At 39.2% G+C, this 25,610-nt stretch overlaps 2 protein-coding genes across 5 annotated transcripts in view; both read left to right on the top strand.

Annotated features, from left to right (window-relative positions):
• LOC111863505 (PAN2-PAN3 deadenylation complex subunit PAN3) overlaps nt 1-4,978 on the top strand; it is a 47,235-nt gene extending 42,257 nt beyond the window's left edge. For all 4 annotated transcript variants that reach the window (XM_023849860.2, XM_033751089.1, XM_033751090.1 and 1 more), the window contains one exon: nt 1,484-4,978. In XM_023849860.2, coding sequence (XP_023705628.1) covers nt 1,484-1,609 — 126 coding nt within the window. In that variant the 3' untranslated portion in view covers nt 1,610-4,978. The remainder of the gene's footprint in view (nt 1-1,483) is intronic.
• A 14,121-nt stretch (nt 4,979-19,099) lies between these two features.
• Nucleotides 19,100-25,610, top strand: part of LOC111863508 (PCI domain-containing protein 2) — a 23,626-nt gene continuing 17,115 nt past the window's right edge. Inside the window, exons 1-3 of the mRNA XM_023849868.2 lie at nt 19,100-19,273; nt 19,478-19,519; nt 21,820-21,941. Of these exons, the coding sequence (XP_023705636.1) occupies nt 19,238-19,273; nt 19,478-19,519; nt 21,820-21,941 (200 nt within the window). The 5' untranslated portion in view covers nt 19,100-19,237. The remainder of the gene's footprint in view (nt 19,274-19,477; nt 19,520-21,819; nt 21,942-25,610) is intronic.

Below are 25,610 nucleotides of genomic sequence, written 5' to 3'. Positions count from 1 at the left end.
TAAATTCATATGAGGGCTGGTGGATTTATTTCTGCCCCGTAAGGGAAGTAGAAATGGACTAAGCAAAAGAATGTGAGACAGCCACATGTTACGAGTTATTACTTGACAGCATTATCAAACTTAGGCTTGCAGATTTAAGTGTACAGATGAGCCTGTGGATGCTTTTGAGGATGTATGGAGCCAGCAGCCATGTAGTGCTAAAGTACAGTTTGTAGTTCCTTTATTGTTACCACGTTACACTAATTTATAACGTATATGTCCAGTGGGTATAAATAAAAGCTATTTGTTGTAGTATATGTGTACATACTGTATTTATTTATTTTGAACCTTGGTCTTTTATATATGTATTTTTCAGAGCAAAATCCCCTTGCATCTTATTTCCCACAAGACTAAGTCCCTACACAACATGGTTTTATATGCATACTGTAATTAAAGAAATAACTCCCATGTTAAACAAGGAATTACAGTACTCAGTTTCTGGAATCAGGGCTGTCTTCCCCAAAGTGAAGGAGGGGCCCATAAAGTAAAATAAAGGTATCCCTGTAACAGGCCATGTAGGCCCATAGGGTTGTGAGATGTTGAGGTTCCCACATTTTCTAGACGATCGGCTCATAGATGGCAGCAAGGTTGTCAGCCCTATGTGCCAGCTGCCCTTTACCCCCAAGAATATTCCTGGTACTTATTTCTGTTAGAGGCTGAGTCGACCCCAGGACCATAGTGTGGCTGGAAGGATTAGGTGAATTGAAAAAATCCAGTAACCTCATCAGAATTTGATCCTGCGACCTTCCAGCTTGTAGCATAGTGCCTCAACCAACTACACTACCGTATGCCCCGCAGGAAGGGCCCATAGGGTTGATTAATTACCATTTTACGTAGCCTCAATAGCAAATGTGGTCTGACTAGAAAAGTTACAGAAAGTTGCAGCTAGTTAAGAATTGCATATAATCTTGAAAATACCAGTAAAATGCTTTATTTTGCAGAAGATATTTCTGTATGGTAGTGTAGTTGGTTGAGGCACTATGCTACAAGCTGGAACATTGTGGGTTCAGTTCCTGATGAGGTCATTGGATTTTTCAATTTAAGTAATACTTCCGTCCACGCTATGGACCTGGGGTCAGCTCAGCCTCTTAACAGAAATGAGTACCAGGAATCTTCCTGGGTGTAAAGAGTGGCTGTTGATGAGGCCATGAGCTGTTTGTCTAGAAAATGTGGGAACCTCAAAATCTCAACCGTATGGGCCTTTGTGGATGACTGGTGTAGTTTAACCTTTTTTTATAACATTAAGAAATTGAAAATGCCGCTTATTTTGTCACTATAATGAAGGTCTCATAAACCGTACTCATTATATTGTGGTTACACTGTAAATGTATTTGCATGATTCATTGAAGACATTTCTGCCAAAATATATTTGATTCTATGTTATGGAAAGCTGTTATATTAGAACTCATTTGCATAACATTTTGTTTGGTTGTACTTCCTGCAGGTATGCCTCATGTCTCGTGACGAGCAAAGCATTCTTGTGGTGAGCTATGCAGAATTGAAGCAGTGTTTGGAGCAGTCTTTTGAGGAGATTCTTAGTGCCGCCGCAAAGCCAGATCAGATAGTATAGATGGTGATAGTCAACTACCACCCATTACCACCCATCCTGTAGTGCATCACGATTGCCCCCATCATTGTAGGGTGGCATAGTTCTTCCCTTACCTGAGTGACAGATGGCAAAGGAAGATTGTAGGACTATGCATGCATGTTGTCTCTGTGCGTGTATTAGGTAATGTTTCTCCTCAAATACATTGTGTATGACGATGTTCCAGATATTTTTCTTTCCTTTATGCTTGATCATTTCTGAAACATGGTTTTGTTAACTGGCTACAAAAAGTGAGCAAGTTTTGCATTACTTGAGGCATGTTTATAACTGCCATCCAGGGTGCTATCTCCGGGTTGCAACTAAGATCTGTTTGGTTGGAGTACCAACAAAGAAACAAGATTTTTGCTCTTAGTTTTTATTTTATTAGTTGTGTATTATTTTACACATCAGTTTTCAGAAGAGAAGAGAAGTGTGGTGTGGGGTTGTGTGTATGTGTATGTATGTGCACATATGTATGATGATAGCTCATTGATTTGTAATTAAATTGGAAATTGTATGTGTTTGAGTCTTTTATTTGTGAGGAAAAGAGGGGCAAGTACTGAGTCTTCCAAGACTTGGGCAGTTTGCCTCACATAAAGTTTACAGTATCACGGGTCTCTATGGAGAAGTTTATGTTTTTGTGACAGTGAAAGACTGGTGTTCTAAGCTCAACCAGCCAGATGACACCCTATTGTCTGCTGAATGTATTTTTTCTAAACATATATTTTTTTGTAATGGTGAATTACAAGTGGTTTCTGTGAGTCAAGCACAAAAATGCACCAAAGGATGTAATGTAGCCACCAAGAGGCTGACATGCATGATTACTTATGTGTTCCATTTTTCAAATGACAAGACAAGTGTAAGTGCATCTGATATCCTCCTGACTGATGTGCAGCTCTTCAAAACGCCTGACGACTGCTTCCCCAAGCAAACAGGATCGTGAAAAGTTACTACAGGGAGGAGATTTATGTATAATTTACATTCCCTTTGATGCTGCTTAGCTTGGATATGATAAGATAAACAAAAGCCTTTTTTCATTACTGATACATATTTCAGGTTTTTCAAATGTCCTGAGGCACAAGCGTGCAGACATTTTTGTCACCTCCTGTTTCTCTTTGGTGGCACAAATCTTTTGAGTAGAGAATAGTGTGTATCCTGCTTAAGAAAGATTTGGTGGACACTTAGCAGGCACCATTTATTGTGCAAGGAAGGTGCGGCATTTCCATAGCAACATTTTCATTTTGTTATGCCAGCTTTGTTGTGTCAGACCTTTCTCAGCCTTCATGTACAGTGTATATGTGCATCCTAATATTCACTCACATGAAGGACACAGTTAAGGCTGCAGTTCTAGAGATTCAGTGAAACAAAATGGTAATATCAGTTTGCTGCTGTGTGTGCGTGCGTACGTTTGTGTGTGTATGCAGAGTGTGAAAAGGCGGGATGAAGCAGGTGTAAGATACTAGTTAAATTTTATTTGTGATATCTAAAGCATCAACACAACAGTATTTTCCATCCTGTTGAGATTAAGGTAGACATGTTTCAGCTGAATTTATTGTTAGAAATATAATTCAAGTACTTCCTTGTTACACTCTGCACATTATGTGCACCTGCTAGACTACAGTATATTGTCTTCCAACTGTGTCTTGCAGTAAGCAGGTGGAAGAGATTCCATCCATGTTGGCCATGGTGATGCTGGGCTGCTTTGGTCTAGTTTCATGAACATTTACATAATCATAAACTTGGGTTAGTAGTGAAATTGTGTGTATAAAATAAGTGACAGGATAGAACATGTAACTGTAATCAGTTTAGGATGAACATACAGAAATGAGTTGGCCTGTAGTGGCCCCTAAAACAGAAACCTGTTGTAGTATCAGCTGCAGCATTTGCCATGCGTTATATGATATTTTTTCTACATATTACAGGAGATATTATGAGCCACCAGCTGCCCGTGATAAATGCTCAGATAGTGTACAATGTAATGGCACTGCCAGTGGTACAGAACTGTAAAAGTAAGCTCTGTTTTGTAACATTGTTAGTCCATCTGGGCATCCATTTGTTGTGTAGGGGAATGCATTTTGTGCGTAAATTTCACTTTCAGCCTCACACATTCTGTGAACTGAAAAACATTTACAGAATTTGTTTTTGTAGCCCATCACAGTTATTATTGCTCCTCACAATACAGTATCAAACAGAAACATAGAATATATATATACACACACACACCACTGAAGTATTAATATTTCAGAATCATTAAAAAATTTAATTGCAAAAGTGCTTTGCACCAGAGGTAGCCTGATGAATTTCCAGCTGGCTTTTTATATGTTTAATTGTACCTAGCCAACGTGTAGCAAGATTTCATACTTTGTTAATTTCCTCCCTCCCCAGAAATGTTTCTGCTTGAGTGGGCTAGGAAGGTTAAGAAGATTCGGTCCAATAATGAAGTTCAAGAGATTGGTATCTGTATTCTGTTCTTATGACAATCTAAAATTGGATTCACATTTCATTGCTTTTAGAACACATTATCTGTAATGTATGAGGATCTGATTTACTCACAGTAACAACAATAATAATTATGATGAAATTCCATTTAGTTTATTGTAGATCCTCAGAATGTTCACATAGTAGATAAAATATTTGTCTGTGAGGCTTTGGCGCTCTAGGAAATATTCTATCCTGTCTCAGCTATTGTACATGCAACTGTCGTATCAATAAATTTGTTAATAAATAGGAAAATGAATATTTAAATCATATTTTTTATTGTATGTGTAGTGTATGTTTTGGCAAATTATTGTATGTAGAAGCTCTGGTGGTTTTGATACTGATGCATATGAGCTGTATGTATCAGCTTCAGAAAACTATGATATTATGAACATTTGCTATGTTATTTCATCAGTAACTCATCATATTGCTTTGTCACTGTACGTATCTCAGTACTGGAATTGGTTGTATTAGATGTGACATCCCTGTACCTTGAGACAAGATATGATACAGCCCAACATGTACCATGCACAGATTGTCCTGGATGTATACAGAAACTGATCAGTGTGCAGTATATTATTGTGCTGGAGATACTGCAATAATCTGTGATGATGACGAGAAAAAGAGAGAGAGAAAGTGCTGACAGAGGTACATATCCTAGAAAGTGTGTGTGTGTTGTAAAAACAGTGCAGGAGGTGGAGAGTATGGGGTCATACTTGGTTGCAGGAAGAAATAATTTACAAGTTGTAGTCCTGGTTTTCCTCCGTTATGTAGTTTTAAGATTGGGCTATGAAAAGGATAACTGAATAATTATTATATAGAAATTGTAATTAGTCATTTTCATTCATAATTACAGGGTTTTTGGACTTTGTCCATCATGTGGTATTCTAAAAACTAGAGAACATAACGTTTTTTAAATTGGATCTGTTTCCATCCTCAGGTGAGGGGGACACCTCTTTTGGGTCCCTTAGAAAGAGCCAATGTCGGTCAGTGGGCAACCCATATCAGTATAACTATGTCTTTGTAAGTACATGAGACTAGGCTTTATCAAAGGAGTTAACAGGAAAATATGCAATAAAAATTGTGACAACGCATGCCCAGACCTGAAACTAAGATGTGTCTGCGTGTTTTGTTACAATTTTTATTGCATATTTTGCTGTTATCTCCCTTCAACAAAACCTGGTCTCATGTATTTATATAGCTGTAATGATGCTGACATGAGTCGTCCAGTGATTGAGGTTAGCTCTTTCTAAGGGACCCAACAGAGTAGATGTCTCACCCTTCATCTGAGGGCAGAAATAGATTCAGTTTCTTGAAACATTCTGTAATCTGTTTTTTGGAATACCGGATGATGGACAAAGTCAAAGCACTCTGTAATTCTGAGTGTTATATACCATTGTCAGCACCCTTTAGAATATAGTAATTTTCATGGTTATTAAAAATATAATTATAAAATTTGGGCACTAAATGCAGTGTGGTTTTTGTCTGTCTGTTTGTCTATAACTTGTTGCAGATCCCTCCCTTGAAAATTACAGCTTTATAACCTGTCTATGCCAAGTTCATTTTGCTGTCATAACAGTACAGTATGAGGACTGTCAGGTAATACATATGTTTATTTTGTGATCCCTTAATTACATTCATTCATCAGTAATCTGTCAGACGACAGGTCCACAGTCTCTCCCAAAACAGTTCCCCCAGTTAATGCGATCTAGAGATTTCTCCTTCAAATGAGATATCCTCTTCTGTCCCCAAGGTCATCCAGCATCTTCTTACATCTTCTGGTTCGCATACATGGTGTGTCTGTTTTTGGAAAGAGACTATCCAGGAAAAGTGATAATGTGGTAGTTTTTCCATTTGCTTTCCACATTGCAGTACAACAGCCGTTCAAACCACTCTGGTCATGCCTGTTGCTATACGAACTTGAACCATCTCGAGCATCATTTGCTCTGTGCTTCAAGTCGCTGCTTCCGGCATCAGTTTTTGGTTTTTGGTGTCCCTCTTCGTCTGATGCCTACCCTTTGACCTGTCCAGCAAAGGAGGCCCTGCCAGTAGCTACACTACTGCTGGTATACCTCTCAGTGGCCTTGGTATACTCAAACCCCCTCACCACGATAAGGTGGAGGCACCAACGAGGGGACCCTTAATTACACAGACTAAAATTAGTTGACCATGTAGAAGAACTTGTTTTGTTGTGGGATATTGGAACCAATGACTAAGAGAAATCCTCAGGATTACTGAGTTTTTTGGCATTGCTCATCATCAGATAGTTTGATCAAGTCCAGAAATTCTGAATCCCAAGTTTTATACATCACTGTTAGAGCTCTTTAGGATAAGCTTTTGAGGAAAATGTTTATTATTCTGATTATATTCAGTTACATTGTACATAGTGTTTAAAGGTCTTCATACAGTGATATTAACTGATTGTTCAGTGACTCCAAGTAGTAAGAGTGCTGCATCACTAAGTATTTGCATAGTACAGACCAATAGTTGGACTGAATTCTGTAGGGTGGTAATTTTTTGTAATTGCATTTGGGTTCCTTTAAGTACTGTCTTTGCAACACACAAACAAGTGACCATATATACACATCAGGAAGTTGTGACTTGGCCTAACTAAGCTTAGCTGCCTCGGGACCAGGACAATCAATCCATACATTCTACTGTACTCTTAAAAAGGATGTAAAGTGTCTTTCTTCCATGAAGGAAATAGAAACTTTGAACATATTGAATATCAGAGGAAGCAAGAATCTGCAATGAGAATTGTAATTGAAATTTGATTTAAATGTTCCCCATTATGGCCAGTGTGCATTAAGAATGCATATTTCTTGATATTATTTTGGGCTTCAAATTTCATTCAGGAATTAGTGAGTGCAATTACAATAACACCTCTGAGAGCTGATCATGGTGTTCACAAATTATGGATGTTCCATCACCGCTGTACTGCAAAACATGTGTCTATGTCCACAATCCAACTGTGATATTTTAAGTGTCAGGCTTTTGATTTTAAAATAATTTTGAATGGATTGTGTTCAGTGTTCAGATTTGTAATTAATTTGCTTAATTTCACATGGCTCATCCTGGTCCGTCACACTGTTGCCTAAATTCCTTTATTTGTTCATAAGTATTTACCCATAATCATTTCTTTATTTTTCTTTCTGAATACATTTCAGAAGTTTAAACCTTTCCTTAGTTACACTAAGTACTTTTGTCCTGTATGTTTCATTTCATTATAATCTAGAAATATTGACCAAGATTTATGATAGTAATATTGTAAAATAGTCATGCTCCTGATGAACCATTATATTATTTTCACAGTAGTGTAATCCCAGATAAAAAAAACTGAAAGTGCCCTCATTTGCAATGTAAATGATATTGTTACTGTTTACAGATTCAGTGCAGTTTAATAATATCAGTATGCTATAAACATCAGCGCAAAGAAACAAGGTGATATCGCAACATATATGCATCCATAGGATGGCTATATTTTTTTAAGCACTGCCACAGGTGGACCTCTTGTGCAAACATACTTACATGTACTTGTTTTCATAATGTAGATACAGGAAGATATTGCTGTGGCACAACATAGTGATCACTCTATTCATTAACCCTTTGCTCATCTTATGCCAATTAGATGTGCTCAGTTTTTAGTCACTTAGTACATGGCGTCAAGTGTTATATATGGATGTTTAGAGGGAAGTACAGACTTTCATGCTATGGACATAAATGGTTGTTTGAAGGTAATGTGGAAAAGTATTATGCGTTTTTCTCTATATAGTGGCATATATCTCCAAACAGCCTTGGCATTTCAAGCAAGTAGTCCTGTGTCTTGGCATTCAAAGCGTTAAATGATTGCCAAACAGCGAAATAGTTGTAGACATTTAGTGTTTGCATGTGTAAGCCACATAGGCAAGTACACAGGCACTTTTACAAGTATGGATATCAAGCCATGGTTTCATTCCTTTCATATTGTGTTTAAGTAGATGAATTGAATTTAATTACACATCTTGGTTGTGACTTTAATTTGTATTTCTACAAATTTATATCCAGACACCAATCATCACAAGGAATAGGTGCAAAAATTAAATATATAAAGGGGGTAGTCTGAGATATTTTCAATATGAGAACAAATGTCCTTGAAAGACACTTGAAATTAGTGTCTCGTTTTCTGTAGTAAAATAGATCAGATGAAAATACTCATGAGATATCAGGTGAACATAAAAAGATGAAACCACTTGATCCACTAATTTTAACTCAAACCATAAAAGAGGAGGAGACATTAAGTTTCTTGTAAACAGCACATCATTAATTTATATATTCAGTATCAACATAATGCCTCTTAAGTAGCATGGCTACAGACATCTCCGTCATATCTGACTCCTTTTTTTCCCCCCAGTAGCTTTCACAGTACTTCAATTTAGTGATTATATATGTTGCTAAGTGTGCGTGAAAGACTGCTATTATTTTGGTACTATAGGGTTCTGACGATGGTGCGTAACACACACAGATACTGGGTTCTCGGACTTTGTCCATCGTCCGGATTCTAAATAAGTAAAAAACACAACGTTTCGGAAACTGGATCTGTTTCTGTCCTCAGGTGAGGGAAGACACCTACTATGTTGGGTCCCATAGAAAGAGCTAGCCTCAAACACTGGACGAACACTGGATCATCATCCGAAACGTTGTGATTTTTACTTAGTTATTTAGAATCCAGACGATGGATGAAGTCCTACTTAGTTAATTAGAATCCGGATGATGGATGAAGTCCGAGAACCCATTCTCTTTGTGTGCTATTATCTTGTATTACACCAAATACAGTGTGACAGTTGATTGCGTGGTGTCAGTCTCAGAGCTATGTCATGTTATATGAATGCATGCTTGGACTGAATCATAGCTTGAAGGATGCTTCAGAATCTTTGTTTCACTGTTTTTATAGGGTAGAATATGAATGTGGTCTGTTTGCTTTAAAGGGCATGGAGTTTTCCTTTATATTGTAATGTGTTTTACCACTGAAGACGCCATTCAGATTGTTAATTGGTTTATTTAACAACCTGCAATTCTTGGCTATAATTAATTATGACACTGTTACAGGTTTACACAATTTACAACCCTACACAATAATCTGTCCACTCTGTCCTCAGTAGTCTACATATATTCACAGTACGATAAAGGAGCTATACCAGTGTCACTGTATTACACGCTCCCAATTATTCCTCTTGTGAGCCAAGCATCTGCTTCTCAAACTATCACTTCTAACCACTCATTCCGGTATTCTTCTTTCCACCACAACTGAACCCGGCGACTGTTCCAATTCGAGTGTCTCTGGTGGCAGCTACATTTTAACTGTGTCACTCCTGATCACACACTATTAACTACTAACTGATCTCTCACTTACTTCTAACTACTAACTGCTGAATAGTGTTTGCTGCTCCTTATTTAGCCTCAGCACGGACAAGACAGAAAACAGTTACGCGATAGGTACTGCTGTTGCCTGACGCAGTGTTTGCCAATAGCCTAGCAACGCTGTCGGGAGTTGTTTACTGCTGCATAGCAACCGTGACATCCCTTGGTAACGTCACCTCGGGAGGGAGCGGGGTGTTGATTGGCCTATTACTGTAGCAGCGGCAACACTCCGAAGGTGTTACGTCAACGCTAGCGGGGGAGGGGTGTCATCCTGCGTAGCACAAATACGGCACAATATTATTACTTCTAACTTTTATGTAAGTAACATTTTCAAGTTTCAGAAATTGAGAAGTGTTTGAAGCCAAGTGATAGGTTTGGTTACACTGAAAAATGTAAGAGAAAGCAGTAAGTGGGGATGTGAAATTATAGACAGCGTTTGTTTACTGTATGTATTGTGTGGGCACTTATTAACAACCACAATCCAGGTGCAAAATTGACTTGAGTTCAGCAAGTGAACATATATTTAATTGGAATATTTTTTACAGTGATCTGCAGACTACTTTATTTAAAAGTTTTGTTTTCTGACTTGGCATCAGAATCTAAAACAAAAGACATGAAAAATATTAATTCTTCTCTTTAATCATTCTAGGCTTAAACCTGTTGCAGGGCCTTACATGACGCTCTCCAGTACTTCCTGTCTTCTCACATCTCCTTTATAAGCCATAGCATATGTAGGGATACAGGTTCAATTTTAATTAATTCAAATAAATGTACAGAACCTCTTAGATAAATTCTGGCATGCATTCCTAGTTGTGAATCTAAGAATGTCAGTGGGTGTGTATAACTCTTGCTGTTACCTTTGCAACAAAGCATATAGTTTGGTATCACAGAGGGTGTAACTACACTATATAAAGCGATTAAAAATAGGACATTACTCCATGAAATAAACTGCAGTCAAATCTGAGTAAAAACTGATAATAATGGTGTCTAAAAATGCACCACTTCAAACCAGAAAATGGAGCGGGGACATTTTGTGCATTCACGATGAGTATTGATGCCTTTTTGGAGAAGAATTGGGACAAACAAATCACAGTATATTATTTTTGGCGTGGTCAAGATATGCATTTGTTTCTTTAACAGCAAATGAGTTGCAAGAGGAACTGGGAGAATTCCAGATCTTACCCGTTTCGCACAGGTTTCATCATGCCTAAACTTGGCCAGTGAAAGATGTTCACTTGAATCTCTTTTTGTATAGAATAGTTACAAAAGAGTGTGTTGTAGACATTCTTACATTAGATTAGTTCTTGAAGTATAGACTGCAAATTAAGATACTACTTATAATCATTTTTATATTATGAATCATTTGGAGCACCATATGTACCTTCAACTTGATACAAATTTTCTTCCTGTTTGCAGCATGTACATAAGATAATATGTATATTCAGTCTCCTTTTCCAACATTGGAATGTGGACATAGATGCTAAATTGCCAGTATTTTATGTTTTGTTTGGACTAGCTTTTTTTAAGTGCAAGGTTGTTGTTTATAGAGATGGTGTCCATTTTGAATTGTAAATCAGCCTTGAGAAGTGTATTAATCACGTAATTATGTGAACTTAGTAAGTTTACTTTTGCCAAGTACTTTGGTCTGTTTTTCATATTTTAATCATTGTGTCCAATTTTTGAGACATCACACAGTACCTTTTACATGTGAAGGTATAGAAAGATTATTTATACTTTCAGCTCTAACACCATAGGACAGGTAACTTTTGTGTCAAATCCTCTAGTGTATTTTATTTAGCTGTCATATAGTGTGTAATTTGGATTTGTATACAGATTTTGATGCATCCATGAAAGCCATTCTTCAGTTTAAATAAATACCTGTTGTATGTCTCTGTAGAGTATATAAAAACATGCTCTGTCCATTCTCACCAAAGTTATGCAGCTACTGGCACGTGTAGCATATAATTAGAAGAGTGATAAATCCATGCCAGCTGCTGGATGCTTTATCATATGTATAATATTTGGCTTCAGATATTAAGCATTTGAGTGCACATGAATTAGATATACATGAATTGAAATAGAATATAGTACTTAAAAGATTAAGGCCCTAAAGAAATGTGGCGGTAAATGATTAATACTATGATAGCAGGACCTAAGAATCCAACATTTCTAATGTAAGTGTCTGCCATTAGACATGACCTTGGTCTAGTTCCATCTACCTCCCATTCTTGTGGCAAAAATGAATACTTTCATAATGTCTTTCATCCCAGAAAGCTGTGGGCCCTTGCTGTGGTAAATGATCTTTCATATCTCATAAATATTTCATTTACTGGAGTTTTCTTTCTCTAATAATGTATGTATATTTTATTACAGTTCATTCATGCCAAATGATTTAAGTGGTATAATATTTAATGTCTTCTACTTTTAGTTTGCCAGTCATTGCAACTACTGAATAGCGATCATACAGTTTATTATATTTTTTTTTGTATGAACAACGCAATTTTATTTATTTATATTAATGAAATTGTATATAGTGAAGAATCTGTTTATGCTAGTAGGTCTCAACCTTTGCAAGTAGATGTACCACAGTTTCATTTAACATTTCTGGGGGGAAAGAGAAATTGCAGACATTTTCAGGTTGTGCAGGCGTAACCATGTGATATTTTATGAACTGGAGAGCTAATTTGGAATAAATTTGTCATCTCTAAGGACTCTGATGGACATTAAAATTTTGGTCAAGATATATTTTTGGGCATATTAGTAATTCAAGCACTTTGGACTTTGTAAATATTAATTTTCCACTTTATATATGTGACTGTTATAATCTGTAACAGACAGTGCTACTAGGGGATGTGGCCTCTCTTGGTTTTTGAAGAAAAAAAGATAAGAATGCGGCACTTCCAAGCTTTATCTTTCTGTGCTGTACTGCTCATGAATTATGTGTGAGTACAAACATTTTGGTGTGTGCATCTCACTTGCATTATGCATGTGCAAAACAAGAAAGTTATGAGTCTTTACTTTCATATTACCTAATGTGTCAAAGAGCAGCACTGTTCATTTAAATATTCCTGGTGATGAAATGATTTTGCTCCAGAATGTTGGATGTTGTATTTAATGCTGGCAGGTTCTAGTCCATGCTATAATGCTTTAATTGTTAGTTCATTTTTTATTCAGTGTTGCCAGTTTATTAATTTGTGACTTTTCAGAACATACAGTTGAGGAACTGGCACTGGCTTTGTTGCGATCCTGATCACTGCCACAACTGCTGCTTTTAGAACACTGCTATCCTTTTATCAGCTGTAGCTGCCACATTTCTGAAAATGCAAACATCTAACCTGAACTTCCTGTAACGTACATGAAATGGCTTGAGGAAATTAATCAGTGCTTCCATTTCTGGTTATGAAACAACTGCACAGTATGTAGATTATTTTAGACGTTCACAAGTACTTTGTTTATTTATAATTTATGCTCATAGATTACAGTAACAGGAGTTAAAAAGCTTCTAAATTATTCCATGTACCACAGTAGGTGAAATACTTTGGCACTAAATTATAGCATACCATGTTGATTGTTTTAAATATCCATGGAGATTCACTTACAGAAACCCTTCATAGCCATTTTTGCGCTTGGCTAACTCTTTATATAAAAAGATGTGGGACACAAAAACATTACATCTGGGCTGGTTACCGAAATGGTCACCATCTACCCACCATTATCAGTTCTAGCAGTTCGTGTCCAAGAAATTTGGATGGACACCAAATGATCTGTCTTACATCAGCTATTCATTTTTAATGTGTATAATTTGTTAATTCTTCACCTGGCCATATTGTATGCAAATGTACATTTTTGTTTCAATAAAGTATTTTTAAAAACAATCCTATAGTAATGTGTTTTTTTTTTGGCGTTCATAATTGTTACAACAGTAACACTTGAACAAGTTTCTGATCCACTGCCCTACCTAAGTAACGCGACCCTTAAAAATATCCAAACCGAAAATGTGACGGGATTTTAGTGCAGGTTTACCGTGCCGCATCTGGTTGTCATCAGGTAGTTTGGGCGCTGATACTCGCGGACGGACGGACGGACAAGAGGAAATTAACAGGTGGTTCTGAAGGGCACCTAACAAGGTCCGTGAATCTGGCTTGATATTAACGGCCCTCTCTTGCGCCGTAACAAGCGTGCAGAAGGGAAATGGTGACGTAGTGCCCCCGACCTCTCCCAAAGCGAAGTGTCCCGTGACGTTCTGATCCTGTGGAGGTGTGATCACTCGCTGTTGTGCGAGGGCACACTTGTGTGGGAATTAGTGCATCATTCTTTGGCCAAACGGGATAAATATGCATATTGAAGTGATAATTCGAAATAATTCTATGGTAACAGGGTTCCCCATCCGTGGCTTCTGTCAGGCCTCTGTATTGACTTGCTTAAAGAGTTCCCTGACACGGAACTCGAAGGCTGCTTGATCATAACCAAATTCCAATATTACAAGCCATGCAGTTTTATCAGCCTGAAATTCTTCCTTTGTTTACCCGTGCGGTGTTGGTGACTTCCTGGCCATTGCATTTACATGACAGTTTCGCCTCGAAATATTCTGCGCTGTGGTGAAACCAATTTCGCTTAGGAAACACAGAATTAGGGTCCATTTGCACATTGTAACCCTATAATGTCATCTGGAGCCGTGTTTTGACAACGTAATCGTCTCTGAAATCCTCTTGGCCTTAAACAGGAGCCACGAATGCAACATTGTGCCCTGCATAATCCATAGGACTTCGGCAACCTCTGAAATAAGAAGGCGGAAAATTGAAATTGAAAATAATTTACTGTGTTATACCTAAATTAACAGCAGAAAGGTACCGAGCGGATTGGCATAGCGGTAATGCTTTCGGTAGGCCGCACACCGGCATGCGTCAAGACATGTAACAGTCAAGACACGATGTCTGCGACATGACGCAAAGAAAGAAGCACAGTTGAAACGAATGAGAGTATGGAAACCGCCGCACATCGGTCTGAGTCATGATGCTGACAAATCACGAATGAAGCAACACTGCGTCTTTTGTCCTCATGCCTGATGTTTGTCTTGACGCAGTTGGTGTGCGGCCGCCCTTAGACCCGCATTCGGAAGGCTCTCGGTTCGAATCTCAGCCGAGATATCTCGTATACTGATTTTCGTGGGTTTATTCAAATTTTCCAGACAAATGAGCTGTAACCTCATAGTGAATGTAGCGCCCAGTAATCTGGAGATCGTTACGTCATTGTTACAAAGTTACTAGATCTTGTTCTTAACATGAGATGGGATCTCCAGAATTCCATACCAAGCTCTCACTGAACACAAGGGCGTTTCTTTCGTAAGGGTTCCTACTCGAAGGGTGATGTACCCTTGAAGAAGTTTTTACAAATTACCACACGAAGAGTAAGATTTTCTGGGTTGTAACACCGTGTAGTTGAGAGACGAACGTTCGAAAGAACATATCACCTCCATTTTCAGGGTCAAAGAGTAACCTACGCGAGAAAGAAGCTTACCGATTGATTCTGCTGGTTTCTTGCTTGGCTTAACTTTTACCTTGAAGATGGAGGCGATAAGTTCCTTCGAAGCGTTGACCTCTCTCCGAACTACACCGTGTTACAACGCAGAAGACCGCATTCATCATTACTACCGCCATGGAAACCTAAAATTCTNAAGTCTGTATAGTGTCACTTCGTCCATTTGAAGAGTAGAGATTGTAACCGCTCACTTCTTTGGGCCCTTTACATTGAACGCCACGCTGTTACCGTCCTCCCTTTATCCTACGTTTGTGCTCCACTTATCACCGTCCTCCCTCTTCTCGTGGATGTCGAGAAGTTAGGTGGGAAGGGAGGAGAATTGGGGATGTTGGAGCAGGTACGCGAGAGCAGGTAAAGACGGGAGTATCTGGGTTGTGTTCGGTAATTTGTAGAGCTGAGTTCATATCCCGGGTCTTATACGGGTCTGGCTCGGGCAGGGCAGGAAGAATCTTTCACTACAATCACACACACCTCTTTAGACCGTCGCACTTAGTAATCATTTAATTCCCTCCAGCTCACTGAATACAAATGAATCTATTAGTAACACTTATTTAGAACTTTACTTGTAATACTTTTACGGAAGGGTCGTAGTTGTAAATTTTGTGTCCGACTTTGCCGAAAGTTGTATGAAGACTCCTCGAGGCGCAAGGCACTCTCTCTGAATCCTGAGGTCCACGAACTCCAGACTCCAAGAGAAATCCACCCCTCCACTTCTGCCATTGGTTAAGTTTTCAAACTAGGAGTTTCCCTAAATTTTGAATTTCCAATCATGTTGCTTTGCTATGTGATTCTGGCAGATGCTGACCTGACGCTAAGGTTGACAGCCCCTTGATGCATTACGATCAGGGTATGAGGCTCCGGCCGTCCCACTTTTAAGTAATAGCTGTCCCAAGCTGTCAGCTCTCAAATTCTCAAAGACTTTCCGACTTTGCTGAAACTGCCAGAATTCCAGGAAAGTACCAGATGTCCAGATGTGTACCTGTCCACATAGCAAAACTTGAACTATGATCATTCCGCGTGTAAGAGGTGGCTATCTGCCGGATTTCTTTGTGTGTAATTTTGTAATCTTTACTTAATACAGGTTTAATTAATGCACAATAGTCCACCAATTAGAATGAACGGTTACAACATTGCCCTTTAAAAGTTACTGTACATATATAAGAAAACTCGTAGTTGATAATTTAATGTTTAATTATAACCTTTATACGTTCATCACAATGTAACATAAGCACCTGTCACTGTGTGAAAGTGAACTGAATGACAATGTACAAGAGACTACCGGACTAGTAGGAAGGTGTATCTTGTCTCAATGGTCATAAAAGTGAAAGTTTGCTAGCAGCCCATTAGACAGCGACTGGGGGTTGCAAGCTAGTTTTGAAGGTAGAAATCCCTTTCACTTGTCTGTCAGTTGCCACCCTCTTTGCATTCTTACTACGCCTCCAAAAGGGATTCTTGGAAATACTTGGGGTGGTGAGGCTGTGCGGATTTTAGTTCATTAACCTTCTGAAATACAATAGTTTGTCCTTCACGCACTTTACAAACCGATAGTTGGACAAACCTTTCTGCAATTCTCAGAATCACTTTTCCTGCAGCCTGCTAATTTATGTCTGCGTGAGACTTCTTGTCTTCTGGTCTGTTGGAAAATTGTCTTTACAAAAAATATTTCTACTAAAATTTTAATATTGATTTTAATATCAATTAGCTCTAAAAGTTGAGGGACCGTTCTTTGTGGCTATGGGAGCCGCATGGGGCCCGCGGGCCGCATGTTTTACACGGCAGTTCTAGACGGATCACCAGCAGCGGTGAAAAGTGTGAACTGGACACAGCTTGAAGTTGCATCGTCACCGAAGCCGTGTGAAATTTCAAGTTTGGTTATTCTTGGCTTATCTAATGTTACGTGGTGATCTCTGAATTATCATTAACTGGAAAATGGTTTCGAAGTAAGTGTTGTCATCTGTTTTAGGGTACCAGAACACCGCATACCTCGATGGCTCGATAAATAACCACAGATGATTCAGTTACAATAGCCAGAATTATACCCTGAAGATGGTGGCGACACATTCTTCCGAATCAGCTGTAAACATGTACCAGAAGAGAACACCGGCGAGTGATATTCATGTGTTGTGATGAATTATAGAACGGTGCGTAACCGCTTCATGGACACTACCGAGTATACTCGTTGCTTCAGACAGCCTCATGCCTGTGGCCATCTGAATTATAGCGCTGAGTTACTCACCATAAAGAGCGCCTTCGTGATTTGTTTTCTTTGCCAAATATTATTAAGCTCGTCAAATCACGAAAGATGGAATGGGAGGGGCGTGTAGCACGCATGGGAAGAAGATAATTGCATAGAAAATGATGGTTGTGAATGGTTAAGGAAAGAAATTACTTGAAAGACCTAATTGTAGATGGGTGGGTGATATTAAAATGAGTCTGAAATTAGGGAGCGAGTGTGTGGATTATATTAATTTGACTCATCATAGAGACAAGTGGCAGGCTCTTGTGAACACGCTTATGAACCATCTTGTCCCATAGAGTACATGGAATTTGTTGACTAGCTGAGCAACTACAAACTTCTTGAGAAGGATTCTGCTATTTGGAAGTATGAGTAATTAAGGCGGGCTGTTAAGACCAGGTAATGAACGGTGGGATTCCATGTCGGTTACCTGTAAAGTTCTCCAGCCTGTCAGACTGCTTCAACCTCGAGCAGAAATGGCTTTTTTAGAAGTGGTTTAGCAGAACAGCCCGGGGAATACCCAACACATACGGTAATCAGGGCTGGAAATGAAGGTAGATGAGGGTCGACACCGTCTGGTTCCTTTCAGGGCGCTTCATTTTCAGCAAGATATTTCCAGGGCCCCCCTCCCCGACCCGTATTTGCAGCATCCCTTTTTNNNNACACAAAACACAACAATAAGGACATCCTACCACAATGAATACAAACCAAATACGATTAACAACTACAACAATTACAGAGAAATACGAACAACTGCAACAAATACAACAATAATTACAGAGAGAGAGAGAGAAGAAGAAAATACAACACCCAAAACACAAACAAAAGGAAACCAACAGTCATGGATGCGTAATGTCATTTACTTCACTTCACTTCACTTCCCTTCACTGCAATTTTTTTTTCTTTTTAATAATTTCCACCCCAACTTCACTTCGCCTCATTTATCACTTTCCTAACCCTTTGCCTAAAATTGCTTGGTTTACAGGACAGAGTACCTAAAGCATCTGCAGGTAGTTGGTTCCAGAGCTGTATGGCTGTGATTTTTACGAAATCGTTACAGTAACGTTTATTCACTGTCGTTGAATTAACGTAACACAAACCGTTACTAATTTGTTGCGAAGCTGATAGTCGTCAGTAACTTCTCCGCGTTGTATGGGACCCAAAGGTTCAATAAATTCTTCCCAAAAGCTCGAAAATCACCTCAGTTCAATTCCACGTTTATCACAAGGACGTAAAAATATTTAATTCCACAGTTTACCCCCCTCAATCCCATAATTAAATTGTGCTTTGTGAGTTCTGATAGAGACCTCCTCTGTGGTCTAGTGGTCAGCGTTCCTGGCTACAGATCAGATTCGATTCCCGGAGCTACCAGATTATTTCTGAGAAGTAGTGTGTCTGAAACGGGGTGCCCTCAGCCTCGTGATTATAACTGAGGAGCTATTTCAAAGAAATAGCGGCTCCTGTCTAGAAAACCGAAATTAACGGCCTTGGGGATTCGTTGCGCTGACCACGCGACACCCTCTATCCGCAAAAGTTGGCACTAAACTTCGCCGACTAGCGGCGGTCGCTCGGTCGGTATAGTTCGCTTGCGGACTAAAATCACGGAGTTTGTTTGTTTTGTTGTTTGTGTTCTGATAGAATACACGCAGTTTTCCGTTCAACGTCCAATTGACGCAGCTGCTGTGAAGTAACAGCGAAAAATTCCACTCAGCAACCGAATCTGGTTAACATAATACAAAACTCTGCCGCTAGATTGCGAGTAACTAGCAACCCGTTCACCGATGTGTCGTCGAAATTCCGGCAGAGCGCGTGTGAGAGCTAAACGATGTAAACGATGGGAGGAGATCCTAAGATTCTAAGCATTCAAAGACTTCTAAGAGGCCTAAGAGGCCTAAGTGAGTAAGAGATCGTGCACGACTGAACGCGACTGAACGCTTCAAAGTTTGTTGTATGTAGTGTAGAGCATGGCTCATTTGAGTCTGAACCATTATTTGCTACAGGTAATTGCTAATCTGGAATTAAATGTGGTTTAATTAACATACATAGGAACTTTGTAGAAGCAGTAAAAACTGTTACTGTTTTTGTGCGGTTACTTTTGTTAACCTAACTTTATGTCGCCTGTGGAAGAGATCTCGGAGCCAGGAATACTAACAGTTTGTTCTTTCACCTGGTCTTTTGTAATTCAAGCGCATCTTTAATTTCAGATCGAGAGTGCTTGGCGAAACAAGGATGGAACTACCCTGTCGGTAAGAACTGATAGCTGTGTTTTGACTGTTTATTTGTTTAGGATAGGGTCCCTATGAGCTTGCAGGATTCCTTCTCCCAGCTCTCCAATTTAGCGCAATCACAAAATATTTACTGTAAGCAGGAACTAGACTTATCTTCGTTTTTCTGATCTAGCAGTATGTCACCAAGTGCCTATCATATGGTTGTTGGATATTTCATGTGCCCATCTGACCAAAATGACCCATAAAAGATAAAGTATGGTATATGAGGTAACTGGAGGGAAGTGTCAGAGGAGGAATGTTTCGTATCAGAAATTCAAATATAAAAGGGCAGAGTTTCATGAGGGGTAAACACATAGTATTGCAGTTCAGTAGGTGGTGCTCCTGGTTCGTCTTCAGGAGCTCCTTGGTTCGAATCCAAGATTACCTTGCAAGCCATAGAAGGTAACTCTTTGTTTTGAACTAGTTAAGCCTTGCCTGAAAGTTCATCTATATGCTTCTGAGCAGAGAGAATGTCACAATCATATTTGTCTCACAAAACCAGTGCTAGAGTGAGGGAGAGCTGTGGCAACTCCATAAGGGGATTTACCTCCAAAGGACCCCCTCAAACCCAGTTCTGTTCAGTCTTCTGGGATGTGGCACCATGTAGATATTGTGTTAACCAACGTTTTGGAGGAACAGTCTGTTGCACCTGCTCATGCTGGTTCGCTCGCAGATTTCTTCTTGTCTTCTACCCTGAATATGAAGGATACGTTCCTCTGAAACGTTGGTTAACACAATATCTACACGGTGCCACAACCCAGAAGACTGCTTTCTTCATTACTCATTTTCCTTCCCATTCCCCTAGCAGCCTATCCTCAACCCATGCGGATCCTTTTCACCACATTTTTGGCTGATCAACTGACAGTAGAAGTGGTTAAGCAATGTCATGTTTGGCGAGCACTGGGATGGACAATCGTTTGGGGGTATCAGGTGCTGGTTTGGTTTTTATTGGTGCATTTGGTGGCTGTGGAAAGGGCTGTTTTGTAAGATTCTCGACTCACTGTCCTTATTGCCATGACCAAGTACCAGCCCCCAATTTTTCCTTCTGTGGGTAGTTAGACTGCAGTTTATGTGAGGGAGAGCCATTTCAGAAATGGATATAAAACGTAAAACTTGTGATATTTGAACCTAGAAAACACATTTATTTCTTGACATATTCTCCATCAACCCTTGTCCCATTGCTTTACGAGAGCACCAAAACCTGCAGCATAGAAGTCTTTTGACTGCTGTCTCAGCTACTTCTACATCTCTATTTCAACCTTTTCATCTTCAGTGAAACGTTTGCCACCCAAGTGTGAACCACTTCATGCCACAAACACTTTCCACCATAAGCAGGAAACATTTCTTTATGAGTGTTCTTTGCATTGAATCTGTTAGCTCCCCCCCCCCCAACGCACAACAGAATTCTGCTCTTTGGTAGTACACTCCTCAAGCACAGTCGCCATTCTGACTACTGAACCCAGCCTCTGAAGATGCACATGCTCATCTGCTACCTAGACTTTCATGAAGCTGGACTGTCCTGCTGCCTAATGATAAAAAAGGGTAAAGGTGTCCCTGTAACAGGCCATGGAGGCTCATAGGGTTGTGAGATGTTGAGGCTCCCAAATTTTATAGACAGTCGGCTCACAGATGGTGGTGAGATTGTCAGTCTTACATGTCAGCCGCCCTTTACTCCCAGGAAGATTCCTGGCACTCATTTCTCTTAGAGGCTGAGTCGACCCCAGGGCCATAGTGCAGCTGGAAAGATTAGGTAAATTGAAAAATCTATAACATCATTGTGGTTTGAACCCGCAACCTTCTGGCTTGTAGCATAGTGCTTCAACCAACTATGCTACCGCGTGCCCCCTCTACCTGGTGATGCACACAGAAAACCTATTATGTCCATTACAGCTGTTTTACTTTGATTTGTGACCTGTTTACTGACTATTCATCTTAGCAATCCTAGAATTAGAAATTACCTCTGGGAATTTCCATTCCTGAATTGGCAGTGCCATGTGTGTTTCTGATTCAGTGTTTACATCAGAATATGATTGGTCACTGTCATAACTATAGGACGGTGTAGATAAGTTGATTCATTATCTCATGCACCATGCAGCAAAATGTTTTCAGAATGAACAGTAGAATAACCCCATGCCTGCATAATTGCTGTCAGACACATAACATAACTGCCCCCTCCCTTTTCAGAGTTGTAAAGCTGGGTGTAGGATAACTGTGCCACTGTCAGAACTTGATTCTGGGATACTTGCATAGTTTAATGATATCTTTTCTTTCTGTTTTAGGATTATCTTTCTTTCCGACATGGCCATGTTGCTAGCAGCAAATTGAAACTTGAAAACCCAGAATCTGCTGTAGAAAGAGTACTGGAACCTCCACTTGATGAAATAGTAGCTGCCCATTTGAGGTTTGTATTGAATTAATTTGATATTCCAGTGTTTCTTGAATGCTCTAATACTGCTGATGCTAGAATTATAGCATAGACTTGAAAGAAAAGCAAGTGAGGAAGTGGTCTTGACCAATTTGAAGTTTCTGGCTGTCCATTCAACAACAACCCCTGAAATTCAGTTGTCACATGTAAGTGTTGTGACCTAGATCTAGGGGCATAGCTGCACAGTGTGTTGAGTTATTCTGCTGCTGACGCCATGTTGGGGGAAGAGTGGAGTGAAGAGGAAGGAGGACATGTCCTGTCATAGAGGTTCCAGTGGAAGTACTGATGGGGTTGTGCTGTTGTCCAGTGGGAAAGGGTTGTGGTCCTATGTGTAGGGGTGAGTGTCTGCAGTGTGGTACCAGGTAATGGGAGGAGGTTTTGGCCCGATATATGAGCCTCACACTGTGGATAAGGGTGGCTGTATACTATCCAATGCCTTGGCCCCTTGCCACTGGACAACATTCCTCCTGAAGAAGTAATATACACCATAGTGTTTGAATGACTGTGACAGATGATGTAGCCAAACCCTGAAAGGTATGACACCAGGAAAGGCATTCATGTCATCGGTAGTGATGTATGTGAGTTGATCTGAATGAAATCTGTGTTCATGTTATGAACCAGTTTGTGAGAGTTGTTTTTAAGTTTCATATGTGTTTCCGTGTGAAGCAAGAGTTCCGCTCTCAGACATTTTAACTTTAGGGTGCAGGAAATCATCTGTTTGTCTCTTCAGCTTTGTATGTCTGCCAACAGATGGTAATGGAAACTCTGCTCTCATCACCAATGTGTACACTATACAGCATACCCTTGCTAATCCAGAGGAACTAGTGGTTAAGTGATAATCCAGATTAATGAAGCAAAAGGTAGCCCAAAAAGATTAAAAAAAAACTTAGAACATAAGTAAATGGAAAATCTTGTATTTAAGCATCATGTTGCATTACTACATTCAGCATTTTTTACCTACAGTTTTCCATCAATAATGCAACCTGCTACACTGCACTGAGTATTATGCATTCCATATGCGTGTAAGTGAACATTTCATAGTTAAAATGTTAAACTTTCACTCAACTGTTGTGCATTAAAATCTTACATGTTACAGTTCATTTCATTTAAAATTAATCCAAAATTGTTAAAACTTTTATTTATATGAAACTCATAATTCCACCTCATAAGGGATATTGTCCACTTGTGTAAGCATTATACATTGCAGCGGCTCACCCTTATCATATGCAAGCCTATTGTTATGTTTTGTATGCAATTTTGCCCCTTGTTTGTCCGTTTTCCCCACAAGCCGCGCGTGGTGTTGTCTTCGCGTGTGCAGACGATATGCCAAGTTTGGCATAATGGGACACCTGAGGATGGCTTTTGGGGGCTGAAACATGTTGTATTAGTTGCATTATTGACGGAAAATTGTATGTATACAAGGTAAATGGAAAATTTAATGATTATAAGTAGTGCTGATGAAATTAAATAACAAAATATATTTAGAAACTGTAATAGTACATTTATTCATCAATAGATGACTCAGAAGTTGTACTAGTTTTCCAATGTAATAATGCAGGTTTGAAGAAACTGTCAAGTTTTGTCTGAACACACAAGTGATTCATCTGCCTTCCTACAACCCATGTGTCTTTTGTAGCGTGTACTCAACTGTGAACAGAATTTTTCATATTTTGATCCAGATTATCTGATATCCAAATTAACTGTAACCAGATTAGCAAGGGTTTGCTTTGTTCCTGATTCTGATGAAGTTCTTTATGGTTAACTTATATGAAACTTATCAAGGTGTTGAAGTCAGTCAGTATTGCCATTATACAAGGGAGATTCGGAAAGTAAAGATACAAGTCTCCCCAGAAATGGCAGTGCTGCTGTGTGAGATAGGAACCGTATGACGGCAGATTTCACCAGCCACAGTCACGGTAACATGGTCGCAGTATGTGTTTAATATGGCCGTGTCAGTTCAAAATCCCGCCAAGTGTGAGGTTTGTGCAGTAATTCAATTTCTTCCTGTGAAAGGAGAAACTGCTGTGATGATCATGATGAAATTAGGAGTGGAAGGCCATCTGTTGTCACTGATGAAATCATCCAAAAAATTCATGAAGACATTCGTGCTGACAGATATTTAACCATTGATTAACTTCATCAACAATGTCCAGAAATGTCAAGAACTGTTCTCCATGAAATTATTACAAAAGGATTAGGCTATTGGAAACTGTGCACACGTTGGGCGCTGAAAATGTTGACTTATGGTCACAAGAAAAATCGAGTGGCTGCAGTGCAGGCATTCCTCGCGAGTTACGAGGATCAAGGTGATGACTTTGTGGACTATATTGTGACAGGAGATGAAACTTGGTATCTCATCACACACCTGATCATCAATTTTTTGCCTCAAGGAGAAACCTCAATGTTGCTGCTTACCGTGAGACGCTGAAGAAACTGCATCAGGCTATTCAAAACAAGCAGAGAGGAATGCTGATGCAAGAAGTTTGCATACTGCATGATAACGCCCGTCTGCACACTGCTTGTACCATGCAGGAGTTGTTGCAGCCCTTCAAGTGAGAAGTATTGGCCCATTCACAACACAGCCCAGACCTTGCACCAAGCGACTCTCACCTGTTTTCAAAATTGAAGGAAAGTCTGGCTGGGAAGACTTTTTTGGACATTGATGAAGTTCAAGACGCAGTGATGACATGGCTAAGAGAGCAGGCAGGAGATATCTATGATGCTGGAATAAAAAAAACTTGTTCCCAGGCTCTCAGATTGCTTTGCAATTCATGGTGACTATCTTGAAAAGTAAATAAAGTTATGTTGTAAAAGTGCTACAAGTGAATCCAAAAAAAAAAAATGCTTTACAAATATTTTCTGGACTTTGTATCTTTACTGTCCAAATAGCCTTCTTAAAAATATTAATATTCTGTCATCTGCTTAAATTTTGGCTGTTTATTTGATTGTGATGAAATTCGCACTGAATATGATAAGCATATTAGACTTTGAGCCAGATTGTTTTGTACTGTTTTCAGCATGATGACGGTGAGTTAAGATATTTAGTAAGTTTTATAAGCATCACAGTGGGGAGATCTTTATACTTTCATCCAGTTAGAGAAGTGCTGGTTCACAATGCATGGGTCTGAGAGCATTTGTGCAGTTTTTCGTTTTATTTCCTGCACAAGAGTTTCAGCATACCTAACCACAGTATTTTATACTGATAACTAATACATTGCCCATTGAAAATAAATTTACAGCATATATTTTAATTATAACATTAATTTTTAAATGACAGTACAAAGGTGAGACTGCAAAAGTACATGCTTTAGGGGGTTGTGGTGCAGGTGAACTTTCAGTGCAAACTTTTTGTTATAAATACAGAGTCCCTGGGAAAATAATTTCTGTCATATCTTCATCCCTCACACCTTTCCTTCTATCTCATTCTGACCTTTCTCCTGTATTCCTTTTCTGTCCCACATTTTATGTTCTGTTGTCATTCCTTGCTTCATCCCTCCTTTCTCTCCTTTGCTGCAAAAGTTTCATGCAAATTCTATACCCCCTGTAACTAGGAAGGAAATGTACAGCACCCTGTGTTGTATCATAGAAAAGATTATTTCTTATACTTCAGACATAGAGAATTTGTGTAGTTCTTGTTTAAAATAT

The sequence above is a fragment of the Cryptotermes secundus genome, unplaced genomic scaffold, assembly GCF_002891405.2.
Source record: "Cryptotermes secundus unplaced genomic scaffold, Csec_1.0 scaffold63, whole genome shotgun sequence".
NCBI classification, from domain to species: Eukaryota; Metazoa; Arthropoda; class Insecta; order Blattodea; family Kalotermitidae; genus Cryptotermes; species Cryptotermes secundus.
Note: the sequence above shows the minus strand (reverse complement) of the source record. Positions and strands in the feature narration are given on the sequence as shown.